Source organism: Malaclemys terrapin, chromosome 8 (genome assembly GCF_027887155.1).
Source record: "Malaclemys terrapin pileata isolate rMalTer1 chromosome 8, rMalTer1.hap1, whole genome shotgun sequence".
Lineage (NCBI taxonomy): Eukaryota > Metazoa > Chordata > Testudines > Emydidae > Malaclemys > Malaclemys terrapin.
In genome coordinates this window covers 110,210,187-110,223,296 of record NC_071512.1, presented here as the reverse complement: position 1 = coordinate 110,223,296, position 13,110 = coordinate 110,210,187, and the positions used below count along the sequence as shown (strand labels likewise).

The 13,110-nt window shown below is 50.4% G+C and overlaps 1 protein-coding gene across 6 annotated transcripts in view; it reads left to right on the top strand.

Annotated features, from left to right (window-relative positions):
- Positions 1-28: 28 nt before the first annotated feature.
- SZT2 (SZT2 subunit of KICSTOR complex) overlaps positions 29-13,110 on the top strand; it is a 74,190-nt gene continuing 61,108 nt past the window's right edge. For all 6 annotated transcript variants that reach the window (XM_054036884.1, XM_054036882.1, XM_054036883.1 and 3 more), the window contains exons 1-9: positions 29-76; positions 1,073-1,198; positions 1,432-1,605; positions 2,040-2,210; positions 4,043-4,174; positions 7,318-7,477; positions 7,739-7,845; positions 8,205-8,415; positions 9,699-9,869. In XM_054036884.1, the coding sequence (XP_053892859.1) occupies positions 47-76; positions 1,073-1,198; positions 1,432-1,605; positions 2,040-2,210; positions 4,043-4,174; positions 7,318-7,477; positions 7,739-7,845; positions 8,205-8,415; positions 9,699-9,869 (1,282 nt within the window). In that variant the 5' untranslated portion in view covers positions 29-46. The remainder of the gene's footprint in view (positions 77-1,072; positions 1,199-1,431; positions 1,606-2,039; positions 2,211-4,042; positions 4,175-7,317; positions 7,478-7,738; positions 7,846-8,204; positions 8,416-9,698; positions 9,870-13,110) is intronic.

Genomic DNA, 13,110 nt, shown 5'->3' with positions numbered 1-13,110 from the left:
GGAGTGAGAGGTCATCGCCTGCCGGAGGGGGCGGGGTGGGGCAGACATGGCTGCCTCCGAGCGAGCGGACTCTGAGGTACCCCCCCCCCCCCGCCCCGACCCGACCCCGCGAGGAGGCGCGTCCTGCCCGCCTGGCCGGGCCGGGCCTAGCGCTGTGCGGGAAGCTTGGTCGGTGGAGCTGGGCCTGGCACTGGGCAGGGGGAGCTGGGCCGGGGCCGGGGCCGGGGCCTGGGCCTGGATCAGTGGGAGGGGTCCGAGCCCGATGCCAGGGGGCGGGTTGGTGCTGGGTCTGGGTCTGGGTCTGGGTCTGGTGGGGGCAGCATGTGGGCCCAGGTCTGCCGGACTGTGCCGTCTCCCTAATGAACAGTCAGAGCAGCAGAGGGGCCTGTGGCACCTTCTAGACTAAGGGATGTATTGGAGCATGAGCTGTCGTGGGTGAATGCCTGGCCATGCGTCTGACGAAGGGACATTCACCCACGAAAGCTCATGCTCCAATACATCGATTAGGCTACAAGGTGCCACAGGACCCTTTGCTGCTTTTACAGATCCAGACTAACACAGCTACCTCATTGATACTAATGAACAGTGCTGGTGCCCTGCTGTGACTGTCGTTCAGGGTTAGATCATAGAATATCAGAGTTGGAAGGGACCTCAGGAGGTCATCTAGTCCAACCCCCTGCTCAAAGCAGATCCAATCCTCAGACAGATTTTTGCCCTAGATCCCTAAATGGCCCCCTCAAGGATTGAACTCACAACCCTGAGTTTAGCAGACCACTGCTCAAACCACTAAGCTATCTCTCTTACAGTGGTGCTAAGCCTTGGCCTGTTGTACAAGGGGCTGCACAGACGTCTAGCAAAGCACAATCCCTGACCCAGACCCTACAGCTTTGGCTCGAGATCAGGCATGGTGTGGGTGAGGATGGAGCAGCAGCATGTATCTGCAGAGATGAGCAATATGCACTTTTAGCTGTACAAGGGTTTTTGTTAATGGAGAAAAATAAGCAGCTTAGCTGTTGTGTTCTCTGGTCATCTCCTGCCTAGTGATATGGTGACATGTTCCCCTTTGCTGCAGGTGGAAGACGCAGGACAGGTCTTCCTCCTGATGAAGAAAGACTATCGGATCTCCCGCAACGTGCGCCTAGCCTGGTTCCTCAATCACCTGCATCAAGTCATTTGGGCTGTGCCTGAGACAGAGCTGGTGAGTACGTGTGCCCAGGCTTGAAGGCAGGATGGCGCTGTGTGCTGATCAGTGCCCTTTGACATTGGCAGTTTGGCCAAGTAGGAGAGAAGCTGTAGGACTTTTGGCCACCACTGCTCCTTGGGAGCCTAGGATTCCTGTGAAAGGCTTTAGCCCAATTCTTTTTGTCTGTTCCTTTTCCTGCTCCCCTGCAACCTGGCTTTCCCTCACTTGCTGTTTCTTTTCTCCTGTAGGTGAAGTCAGATAATGAACTGGATGTTCTCAGCATCCTGCCAAATGGATGGCAGCCACATGAGTCTGTCCGGCCTAGGCCTTATCTCCTAGTGCCTTCCACACAGGTCACCTTCCTGGCACGACAGTACCGCTTTGTGATTGAGCTCGACCTGAGCCCATCCACAGGCATTGTGGTGAGTGTATACGTCTCTGTGTACCCCATGGCTCTGCCCACAAGGCGCTCCTGCTGCCATCTCTGTTCTGGAAGGGCTTCCTCCTGTGCATTTACTCCCAGCATGCATCTCCCTTCTGTGTGCCACGAGAGGTTAGCTCCCACTAGAAGCAGTGTTTGCCAGCAGCTGCCACTTGGCCAGTGCCACTCCTAGGCCAGCTCCTAGCAGGCAAAACCCCTGCACCGATAATCCTTGCAGGAAAATCCCGCCCCTATTGCAGGGATTATCGGTGCATGGGTTTTGCCTGCTAGGAGCTGTCTCAGGAGTGTTCGGCCTCTCCGTGCTGGGGCTCTGCAGAGTATTACTAGAAGGCTGTATGGTGTAATTCCATGTGCTAGGGACCCTTGTCAATACACCAGGGAAACAGCTAAAATTTCCTTTTTGTACTTCTGCAGGATGACTCAACGGGGGAGATCATTTTTGATGAAGTGTTTCATGCCCTTTCTCGATGCCTAGTGGGATTGCTAAAACCCTTCCGAATTCCTGGTTCAGAAATTACCTACCAGCCAGAGATCTTTGTCACCATCCAAGCATATTCCTCCATCATTGGCCTGCAGTCCCACCAGGTAAAGTTCTACCTCCTTCCCCTCCCCCAATCTTTGTGTGAGAGCACTTTTTGTTGCCCTGGTTGCTGCTGAGATCCTAGGGAAGTGGAGACGGGAGTTGTCTGAGCACTGCTATATGATGCTGTAGTCTTGCTTCATGAGAGCCTGTAGTCGGGTGCAATGCTAGACTATAAAGGAGCAACTGCTCTAGTGTGGGCACAGCTCCATCGTGTATCTGTGGGCAGGAGGCTGAGATTTGGCATATGTGGGCAATGCCAAGCAAAGAATGGGATCTGTGGGCAGCAGCTTGCCATTAATTTAGGGAAGTACATCTAGGATATATTTTGCCCCAGTGTGACTTGAACTCTCTTCAGTTCACTTTTTTGGGTGTCTTCCTAGTGAGATTGGACCGTAGCTCAGGTGCTCTGTAAACCTCACATGCAAGGGCAATTCCCGTTTAAACAACTGAATTCTGGTTGTTGGGGCCAGAAGGCACCCATGTAGCTAATCCCTTCCCAGCAAAACCTTAACCCTCAAAAATCATAGTGTTACCATGCCATTTGCAGACCATCGCTCTTCTCACCCTGCTGATGCATTCTATCCCTTTCCTCTGTCTTCTGTTTGTGTGTTTGGAATGTAAGCTGCTTGGGGCAGGGACTGCTTATTACTCTGTCTGTACAGTACTTGCACAATCCTGGTTAGTCCCTAGGCACGACCATAATAAAGATAACGAGGACACCTCCCTCCATCCTTCCCATTAGCCTGCTGTCACTGATGTCAGCCTGAACTGCCTGCTTGTCCAGTTCTCCCGTAACCGTCTGTGTGCTTTGTTCTAGTTCATCTCCCCTAGTGACATTCAATTGATTTGCAAGGCCACTATCCTCTCCTCCTTCAGATCCTTTCTCGAGACCCACTTCTTCCATGAGGCCTTCAAGAAACTAGCCCGGGGCTGAGGTGCAGATGGAGATTGCTGTACATGTGCCGGGGAGGAGAAGGATGTATATGTGTGCAACTCATCTAAATAAAATTGTCCATATTCTAGTTGTTTCCCTCTCCCCCACTCTGTTACTCATCGCGGGGGGGAAAGGGGGAGAGAATGGAGCTAGCAAGTTGTGTGCCGATTATCTCCTGAATTCTCTGCTTGTGTGTTGCATCATGTTCCCCTCCATGTCATCTTGTAAATTCTTTGGGGCAGGGACTGTCTCTTACTCTGGGTCTGTGCAGCACTCAGCATGATGGAGCCCTGATCGTGGCTGGGGCCTGTGGGTACTGCTGTAATATAAATGGTAAGAGCATCATCTCTGACCTGCTGTGAATTATCTGCTGTGATTGGGCTCCCACCTCTCTGACCAGTGGACTTCACTGTCCAATGCTCAGGCTTTTTCCCTAGTTTCTACCCTATTTTTTTTTCTTTTGCTTCAGGCTACTGTTCCTTTATCCTGCCAATTATCAACAGGTAGTTGGATCAGGCTGCATGTGTGTTAGAGTAGAACAAATGTGCCTTCTTGAGAAATGTTAGGCTGAAGTTAGAGGCATCTAGGGGCTTGGACAAGAAGCCCTACTTCCTCCTGTTCAGTGCCTTCCCTCTCCCTGACTCCTAGGGCAGCAGGAACCTCTTGCCCCAGAATGAGGTTGACAGGTGCATGTTGTGGTGGCTCCCAGGATCACAACACAGAGGTGGCTGGTGTGAGGCCTTTCTTGTCATGACTGAATTACCTGCCATCTCTTGTGTTCCCCCTGCATTTCCTTAGGGTAGTGCATGTGTGTGTCTGGATCAGTGGGTCAGATACCACTGTGATGGGTGGCTGTTTAAAACCCTAAGGTAATGTCTTTCCCATGTGTCTCTGGCTCAGGTGCTATTCCAAGGCTGTCAGCTGGATGAGACCAAGAGAGAGACCTTCCTGCAGCAAATTTACACACAGCTGTGTGCCTTTGAGAATAAAGTGGCTGAGATGCTCCAACAACAGTATGAACCCAAGCCCCAGGTGAGGCAGGCAGAGGTGATGGATGGACTGGAGGAGAGATCTAGGCTCTCTGGGGCTGCTTTCCTGCCCTGGCACTCCTCTGGGAGGGGCTCATAGGATGCTGGCTTGTACTAAGATGGACATGCTATGTAAGCCTCAGCTAGGAGTCTGTCCTTTTTGAGGAACAGCCTCGTTCAGTGGCTGAGAGAACAGCGCCTGGCTGCAGAGATAAGTAGACTGAGAGGTTTCCATAGTAGGTAAGCAGGACCAAGAGGTATTTGGGAGGGATCACATGGGAAATATTTACCCTAGCTCGGGGTTATACAGTTAAGCAGCTGGATTTATTTGAGATCAGTGGGCAGACCCCACCTCTGCGCTCCCGCTCCCAGGTAGTTCATGTCACAGCGGGGTTCAGTGTTAGTACTAACATGGGAAGGGTGGCTTGAGCAGCTTCCTGTTTGGTGTAACAGCTGACTCTTGGGCTGCAGAAACAGTGAGGCCCAGCTGTTCCTAACATCATTTTGAAACAATGGTGGCTGAGGGATTTTTAGTGCAGGATACAGATATTAGCAAGTTAACAGGAAGTGCCCTCAAGTAGCTGTTCGGGGTCATGGGGATTCAGAGCTCAATGCGACCTGTCCATAAGAACAAGATCTGCGGAATGAAATGGAGGGGATGGAGGAATAAGACTGACCCTGCAAGCGCCTGTGTGTGTGATGGGATCCCCGGGGTACAACCTGGAACTGGGGTACCATCGTGCCCCCTTAACTCTCCAGCCTGGGCTGTCTCTCAATGCTTTGCTAACGATCAACAGCAAACCCCTCCAGGCGCTGTGATCACTCAGCATAACAGGAGGTGGAGCCCCACACCCAGCTAGATTACATGAATGCTCCCAGAGCCACTCCTGAATCACACAGAGAAAGGCACCAGCAAATCTCCCAATCCCCCAGTCTTGCACCCCAGAACTGTACCTGACCAGTGTATGTTTATTACCTAATCCACCCCCTCTCGATGTGGAGAGGACAGACACTAGCCTTTGTAAACTGATCACTTCAACCAAAACGTACTGTTTTAGATGAAACATGAAACATATGTATTAATTACAGAAAGATAGATTTTAAGTGATTATAAGCATCAGGCACAAAAGGTCAGAGATAGCTACCAAGGAAAATAAAAATAAGCCCGCAGTCTAAATCTTAACCCTTGTTTACAACTCCCCTGCTGATTTATGGTCACTTAACACTCTCCTGGGAGTGGATCACCACATAGCAGTGGAGACTCTCAAATTTACAAGATATTTCAGTAACAACCATTCAGCAAAATTTCATAACTTCGTACACACTAATGATATATGTATTTGCACAGAACAATGGGTGTCAGCAGATCATGACCTTTCATATAATAGTTTACATGCCATGCTTTGTATGAAATAGATCATAATTGTATGACAGTGTGAATATGGGGGCTCCAAGGTGCTGCTTTGAGGTACAGAGTGCCACAGTGTGTAACTTTATGCGCAAGAGCAATCTCATTGTAAAGTTATATGCTTGTGTAAGTGTTTTCAGCATCGGGGCTTAATACAAGAACAAAATTGCTCAAATCCAGGGTAGTGAAAGCAGAAGCTGCTTCTGTATTTAGGTGGCTACTGCTGGTTTGTGAGAACCTTAGGCAGAGAGTCACACATTTAAAGGGGCACCATAAACTTCATATTCTGACTGGAAACGTTTGACCTGCTAATGTCATGAGTAACATTTATAATTTCTAGAACTGAAAGAGACTTGTGGAGATTCTGTTTGACAGATACTTTGTCAGCATTTTGTGCCAAGTCCCACTCATTGTGTTTCTGATAGAATCAGCAGCCCCTGTTTATGTGGCATTCTGCCACACACACCGGGGGCGGGAAGAGAAACACTTATAAACAAGAGTCGTTGTAAAACCACAGAAACTGGCAGTGGCCTTGGGCAGGAGGCTCTGAAGCAGAGGATATGCTAGAACTGAAATTTATTTTTTTTATTTTTGAAGTTGCCTAGATTTTCAGTTGACTGTGTCCTTGCCAGCAAACACTGATGACTTTATTGGATCCAACAAATTAAAGAGGTTTCGATGCGCACTGAGGGATTTTAATTTTTGCTGATCATGTATCCTCTTTCCCCAGCCAAGAGCAGCCCTGTGATTGTGCCTGGGAAGGTTTTTTACCCTTACCTGGTTCAAGAGTACAAAATAATAGTTATATGGGATGAGGCTGGCAGAGCTGTCCCAAGCCATCCCCAGACCAGGAGGGCCCATGGCTGCTCTTGGTTTTACATGACAAATATTTATGTACCCCAGGACCACACACCCTCTTTCACCCACAATAGCCTTTGGGCAAATGACGGGAAAGACAGGCCAGCATTTGTATCCGTCTTTGTAACAGGACTTGTTCTGCTTGTACAGGTCTAAGCACATAGGTACACATTTGTTTATGACCTGAGTCCTCAGCGCCTCCAGGAGCAGTGTCCCAGACAGGGTAAAAGAGACCTACATTTCTTAGATGCCCTGGAAGAGAGACCTCGGGCTGCATTATGAGAGATGCAGCTTGCACTAGATTGAAGGAGTTAGGGTCTGTCCACACTGCAATTAGACACCCGTGGCTGGCCTGTGCCAGCTGACTGGTGCTTGAGCTGTGCAACTGTTTCCTTGCCGTGTAGACTTCCAGGCTTGGCTTACAGTCCGAGCTCTGGGACCCTATTTGGGCTGCAGCCCGAACCCAGAATGAAACAGCCCCACAGCCTGAGCCCTGCTAACCCAAGTCAGCTGTCAGGTCTAATTGCAGTGTAGACATACATCTCCTAGTGCTGACTGCAGAAATCTAGTGGCCCCGGCATCTCCTCCTCTACTCACCCCATGGGGTGATCTGGTAAGCCCAGGCTCTGCTCAGACAGAATATTGGGCATATAACACCATAGAAGCCTTCTTAGGGGCCAGTAGGAGTGCGAGCTCAGGGGAAAGCCACATTAACGGGATTGAGAAGGGCTAGAAGATTAAAGGTTAGCATAGTACTGGGTAAATCACACTAGGGCTGGGGTAATGTATGGGGCTGTTAGACTCCAGGGCACCTGCAAAAGGAGTGGGTGGAACAAGGTCAGAGTGTGGCTGACGGCATCTCGTTGGTTTCTCGTTGCTAGGTAGATTTGTCACCCCTCAGCCAGGAGAGTCCTTGTGCCACACAGGAACCTTCTGGAAGGAAGTCGGGTGTCTCCATGGTCACTGCTGACATTGGCCTAGTCAGCATGATCCGACAGGGGATCTTAGCACTGCAGCTGTTGCCTTCCAACTCCAGTGCAGGTTAGTTCCACCTCCTGGGCTTCAGGGAGGTTGGCCTGGAAGTCTGTATCCCTCTAGCCTTCATGCCCAAGGAGTCATGTTAGGCCCTTCAGATGAGGGAAGGGCAAGGCTTCAGGGCAGCAGCTCTGCGATGCAGCATTTCATGATCCCATTGTGGTGTGGTAACGCAGATAAAGCCAGCGAGTGCACTGGGGGTGTAGGGTGGGGAGTCTGATCACAAATGAGGGACGGTGCTCTGAGATGGTGCCTTGTTACCTCCAGGTATCATCATAATCACAGATGGTGTGACCAGTGTCCCGGATGTGGCTGTGTGTGAGACTCTGCTCAACCAGCTGCGGAGTAGCACTGTGGCCTGCTCCTTTGTGCAGGTATGGCTGGTGCGGGGGCACTGCAGACTGCACCGTGTATGCTGGTATGCTAGCCAGTCTGAGGCGGAGGGTAGGCGTGGGATGCTGCACCATGTGTGTAGGTATGCCAGTCTGGGGCAAGGGTTGGGGATAGAGATGGCTAACCTCTGGTGGGGAGTGGGGACGGGGATGCCAATCCAGGGCAGGGGCTCTGACACCCGGCAGGGGCACCGTGCTGTGTGTGCTGGTATGTGCTCCCTTTTGGGGGTTTGATGTTCATTCGCCCCTAGCAGGATGGAGTGGAGCTTACCTCTGCTTCTCTCTCTCCTCTCTCCTCCTTTGCTCTGTCTCACATGGATCTCTCTCCCTTGCCTTCTCAGGTGGGTGGAGTCTACTCATATGACTGCAGCTTTGGCCACGTCCCCAATGTGGAACTGATGAAATTTATTGCTATGGCAACTTTTGGTGCTTACCTGTCTACCTGCCCTGAGCTGGATCCCTTAAGCCTCGACCTCAATGTATATCACAAGGCCTTCCTGCTGTATTCCTTTCTGCGCACTGGGGAGTCCCTGAACCCAGAGTATTACTGTGGTGAGGCGAGCATGTGTGTCCTGCTCCATTGGATGGGGGGGGGGGGCTGGAATTTCTTCATGTGGTGGGGCCTGGATACATCAATGTCCCCTTCGTACCCTTTCCTGATTGTTTCCAATAGCAGTGGGTGAGGGAGGCAGTGGGGAAAGCCTTTTTCCAGCCCCTTCTACCTACTGCAGTACACACAAGGCAAGGGAGTGGTCCTCTTTTCTCCAGCAGCCCCGAGAGCTCGGTCTGGGGAGGACAGCTTAACAAGCACACTGCTCAGTGGATTGGAGCATGTGGTCAGGGCCTGCAGAATTCTAGGCCTTCTCGAGGCTCTGAACACTACTGGATGCTGGAGCAGAATCTCTGTGGCTCCCTTCCTGGGGCATGGTGCTTTAGGGAGCATTAGCTGGGGAGTTGGGTGCTAACGTGCCTTTCTCACTACTGCTCTCAGCTTGCCTACCCAGCCCAAAGGGGAATGTTTGTGCAAGCCTGAGCACAATCCCCCCTGCCACGGGAGTACGGTGAGGGTAAGGAAACGCTCACTGGCCCCTTTGCACATGGAGGCCCTCTGAACGCTGACCTGGTTGGCTGCGCTCCGCAGAGCACATCCAGACCATGTCTGCACATGGGAACTTGGCTTACACAGTTATGGTCCCCAGAGAAATGGCCACAATGCCAGCATCTGGGTGCTCTCACTGAGGATGCGGGAGGACACGACACTTTGTGTCAATTGAAAATTGGCCTTAAGGCTCAGAAGCATCACCAGTTCTTGGAAAATGTCTGCTGTCTGTGGGGGGGTTGAGATTTCCCATGCTGGTTCGGAGGGGGTCTGGCCTGAAGGACTGGGGGGAGGGGTTCAGGTGCTGGGGGCATCCGATGCTGTTAGTTGTTAAACCTTGCAGTGAAGGCTGTCAGGCCCTACTAACTGGTCATTATACAGCACCCAGGGTGGGCATGAGACTCACTAGGGACAGGGGGAAATGGATCCCTGCCTGGATTAGTGCAGCGGCCTTGCCATTCCTGTCTGGTTAAATGCATCACCTGTTGTGCTCCTCCTGGTTATCACGCCTGTCCCATCATGTGCTCAGGCTTGGCCCCTGCCCTGTTACAGATCTCTTCTGCACCATCAGGCCTCTCCTGTCCCATTCCTGAGCGAGCCTGGAGGGATGCACTGCTCACTGGGAGGGAGGGAGGGGTTCCACAGCTGCACTCGCCAAGTGCCTTGGGCTCCTGCTGCAGGCTGGGGAGTGAAGGAGCTGCCCCTGCGTGACCCGTGTGCCTGCTGTTGTTTGCAGTGTCCCAGCACAGACTGTTCAACGAGCATTTGGTGTCCGCGAGCAGCAACCCGGCTCTGGCCATGAGGAGGAAGAAGCACACAGAGAAGGAGGTGCATGCAGACCTCGTGAGCATAGTCTCTGTCCGGCTGCGTGAGGGCTACAGCATCCGTGAGGTCAACATCACCAAAGGTGACCTGCCTGCACCATGCCGCTCTGTGACTTGGGGCTCCATTCCTGGTTACACAGACTTAAGTGCAGGCTCGCCATAGTCTGGCCAGCCTCGGTGGGGTGAGGACAGGAAACCATGGTCTTGGGGAAGGAGTTTGTTCTCCATGGTACGTGCACAGGATTGCCCTGTGCATTTGCATGGTGCTTGTGTGCCTGCTAGGCAAATCCTGTCTCACAGTATGGAGATACCAACAGTTCAGAGGTGAGGAGCAGCTACAGGGTAAGGGGGTGCCCCATAGGCGACAGCGGTGCAAGGGGGGGAGGGATAGCTCAGTGGTTTGAGCATTGGCCTGCTAAACCCAGAGTTGTGAGTTCAATCCTTGAGGGGGCCACTTGGGGATCTGGGGCAAAATCAGTACTTGGTCCTGCTAGTGAAGGCAGGGGGCTGGACTCGTTGATCTTTCAAGGTCCCTTCTAGGAGATGGGATATCTCAATTAATTAATTAATTAATTAATAATTAAAGTCTGATATGGGCACAAGTACTGAACCACGGCTGCAGACTAGGAAGGTGCAAATAGCAGCACTTTATGCAAAGAAAGTGGCTGCCAGCAGGTAGCACTGTATTTACATTAGCCCAGTGGTTCCCAAACTTTAACAACCTGTGAACCCCTTTCACTAAAATGTCAAGTCTCGTGAACCCCCTCCTAAAAATTAATATTTCCAGGGATTTTCTCGTTTACCTGAGTATAAATTATAAAAACAGTGATCTTGGAAATATAAAATTTGTTTTTATGACATGCTTATTACACACTAATTATTATTAAGTGTCCCTGGCCTCTGTTTGCCAGAAGCTGGGAATGGGCGACGGGCTGGATCACTTGATGATTCCCTGTTCTGTTCATTCCCTCTGGGGCATCTGGCACTGGCCACTGTTGGAAGACAGGATACTGGGCTAGATGGACGCTTGGTCTGACCCAGTATGGCCATTCTTATGTTCTTATTTATCATTACAGTATTTTTATTACATTATGAAAATGGCAACACTCTTCCAAGATCTCACTTTCGTAGCTTGTATCACTTTGAATAAGCCGGTTATAAGACCAGGCTCCTATGTTTCATCAAAGAGTATCAGATGTGAAACAGCATGAAGGTATTTAAGAAGTCAACTCAAAGAGTTCCTCGTACACAAGCATTCAGGTCTTGAGCAGTCCAGACAAACAACTCACATTACAACAAAACTTAAACTTGTTCATCATAATAATTTTAAAAATAATACTAGCTGCCTATTTAATTTTAAAAACCGCAAAAAATATCCACCTCCCTTTCCATTTCTTATAAGGAGTCTTGAAGTTCAAATCTCCTCAGTGTGATAGATATGCTTGCTTTGATCCTCTTAGCTCTTGGAAGTCCAGGGGCACCAGGCTGCTGGCCCCGTGCTGCCCGGGGTCCCTAGGGACAGCTCTGTCCGCAATTAGGGAATTTTTTTCCGAGAACATTTCTTGAACCCCCAGGGGTTCTCGAACCCCAGTTTGGGAACCATTGCATTAGCCTAAGCCTTCTGCATTCCTGCCAGCACAGCAGTGGCTGCAGCAGAGCCAGGTGAGTGGCTGCAGAAATGATAGCATGGGCAGGATCTCAGTAGCACCATAAGTGTACCTGGTCCTTCCTAGACAGTGAGAGAGAGAGAAAATGAAAATCTTACTTTAGTGAAGCCATGTAAAGAAGAATAAATTCGAGCAGGAGAAATGTACGGAGTAAACTAGGGTGAGAACAGGACTTTTGAAGAGCAAACTTCCAAACACAAATAGCAAGAACAACAAGGAGTCTGGTGGCACCTTAAAGACTAACAGATTTATTTGGGCATAAGCTTTCGTGAGTAAAAACCTCACTTCTTCGGATGCATAGAGTGAAAGTTACAGAAAGTCTGTAACTTTCACTCTATGCATCCGAAGAAGTGAGGTTTTTACTCACAAAAGCTTATGCCCAAATAAATCTGTTAGTCTTTAAGGTGCCACCAGACTCCTTGTTGTTTTTGTAGATACAGACTAACACAGCTACCCCCTGATACTTGACAAATAGCAAGAAATCATTTGCATATGCAGAGACAGGACGCCTGCAGGAGAATCAGTGTGTCTGCTTGCCTAGCTGGGAGTCAAGGGAGCAGTTGAGAAGGATAAGGCCATAGCAGAAAAGTTTAATTATTTCTTTGCATGAGTCTTCAGCTCAGAAGGTATTGGGGAGATACCTACTCTTCTTGGATAGTAAAGATGAAGCACTGTCAGGGACTGAAGTGTCAAAAGTAGAGTTGCTGGAACAAATAGAGTGACAAGTCACCTGGGCCAGATGGTGTGCTGAAGGAGCTTCAGAATGAAGTATATGAGCTAACAAAAAATTGCAGTCTGTTTAAAATCTACACCTATGCCAGAGGCTCAGAGGGCAGCAAATGTTGTATCTCCATCCTGTAGGATGTTCCTGGGAATTCTGGCATGTAAACTAGCACTGTGTAAATTAGTTGAAACAACAGTTTTTAAAATAGAATTCTAAAATGGTTGGGAAATTGGACATGACGGTGTAATCAGCACAGCCTCTGCAAAGGAGAAGCATGCCTCACTATTAGGCAGCAGCAGAATGGAGCTGACCAGACTCTTTCTTATTGGTGTCACTGCTGTGGGTGTGGTTCTGGGCAGCTGCTGACCAGAGTCTAGTTAATGTCACTCTTGCTCTGGGTAGCTCTGTGCAGAGGAAGCTGACGCTGGCTGCAGACTCAGGGAGGCAGCACTGCATCAGGTCTGGTTGGGATGATTGGCTTCTGACCAGTGACTTACCTCCTTTGATGGCTTAGCATCTCCAGCCACTCGCTGAGGAAAGGTTTGATAAGCCCTGCTAGCTGTGCAGCACTGGGGACCTAGTGGGGGAGCGAGTGAATGAGTTGGCAGTGCGATGACCTGTTTGATTGGGTTGCGTCCATAGGCTAGCATGTGGGATGGGTGTTCTGCTCCCCTGGCCCGGCTAGGTCCTCCTTGGGCGCTGCCATCACTCTGCCAGTGAGGGAATGGAGCGCTTGGAGCAGGCCCCAAAGAGCCGAAGGATTCTGGAGAACAGCCCGTGGGGCAGGCTGGCTTGTTCACTTTGGGGCAGGCATGTCTGGGGAGAGATGGGACCAGTGTGACATGAAGGCTGTCAGGCCTCAGGGAACTCCAGCTGGTACTGAGTGCTGCAGTATCCCGTACTCGTGAGCAAACTACATCTGTCCTATGCTCT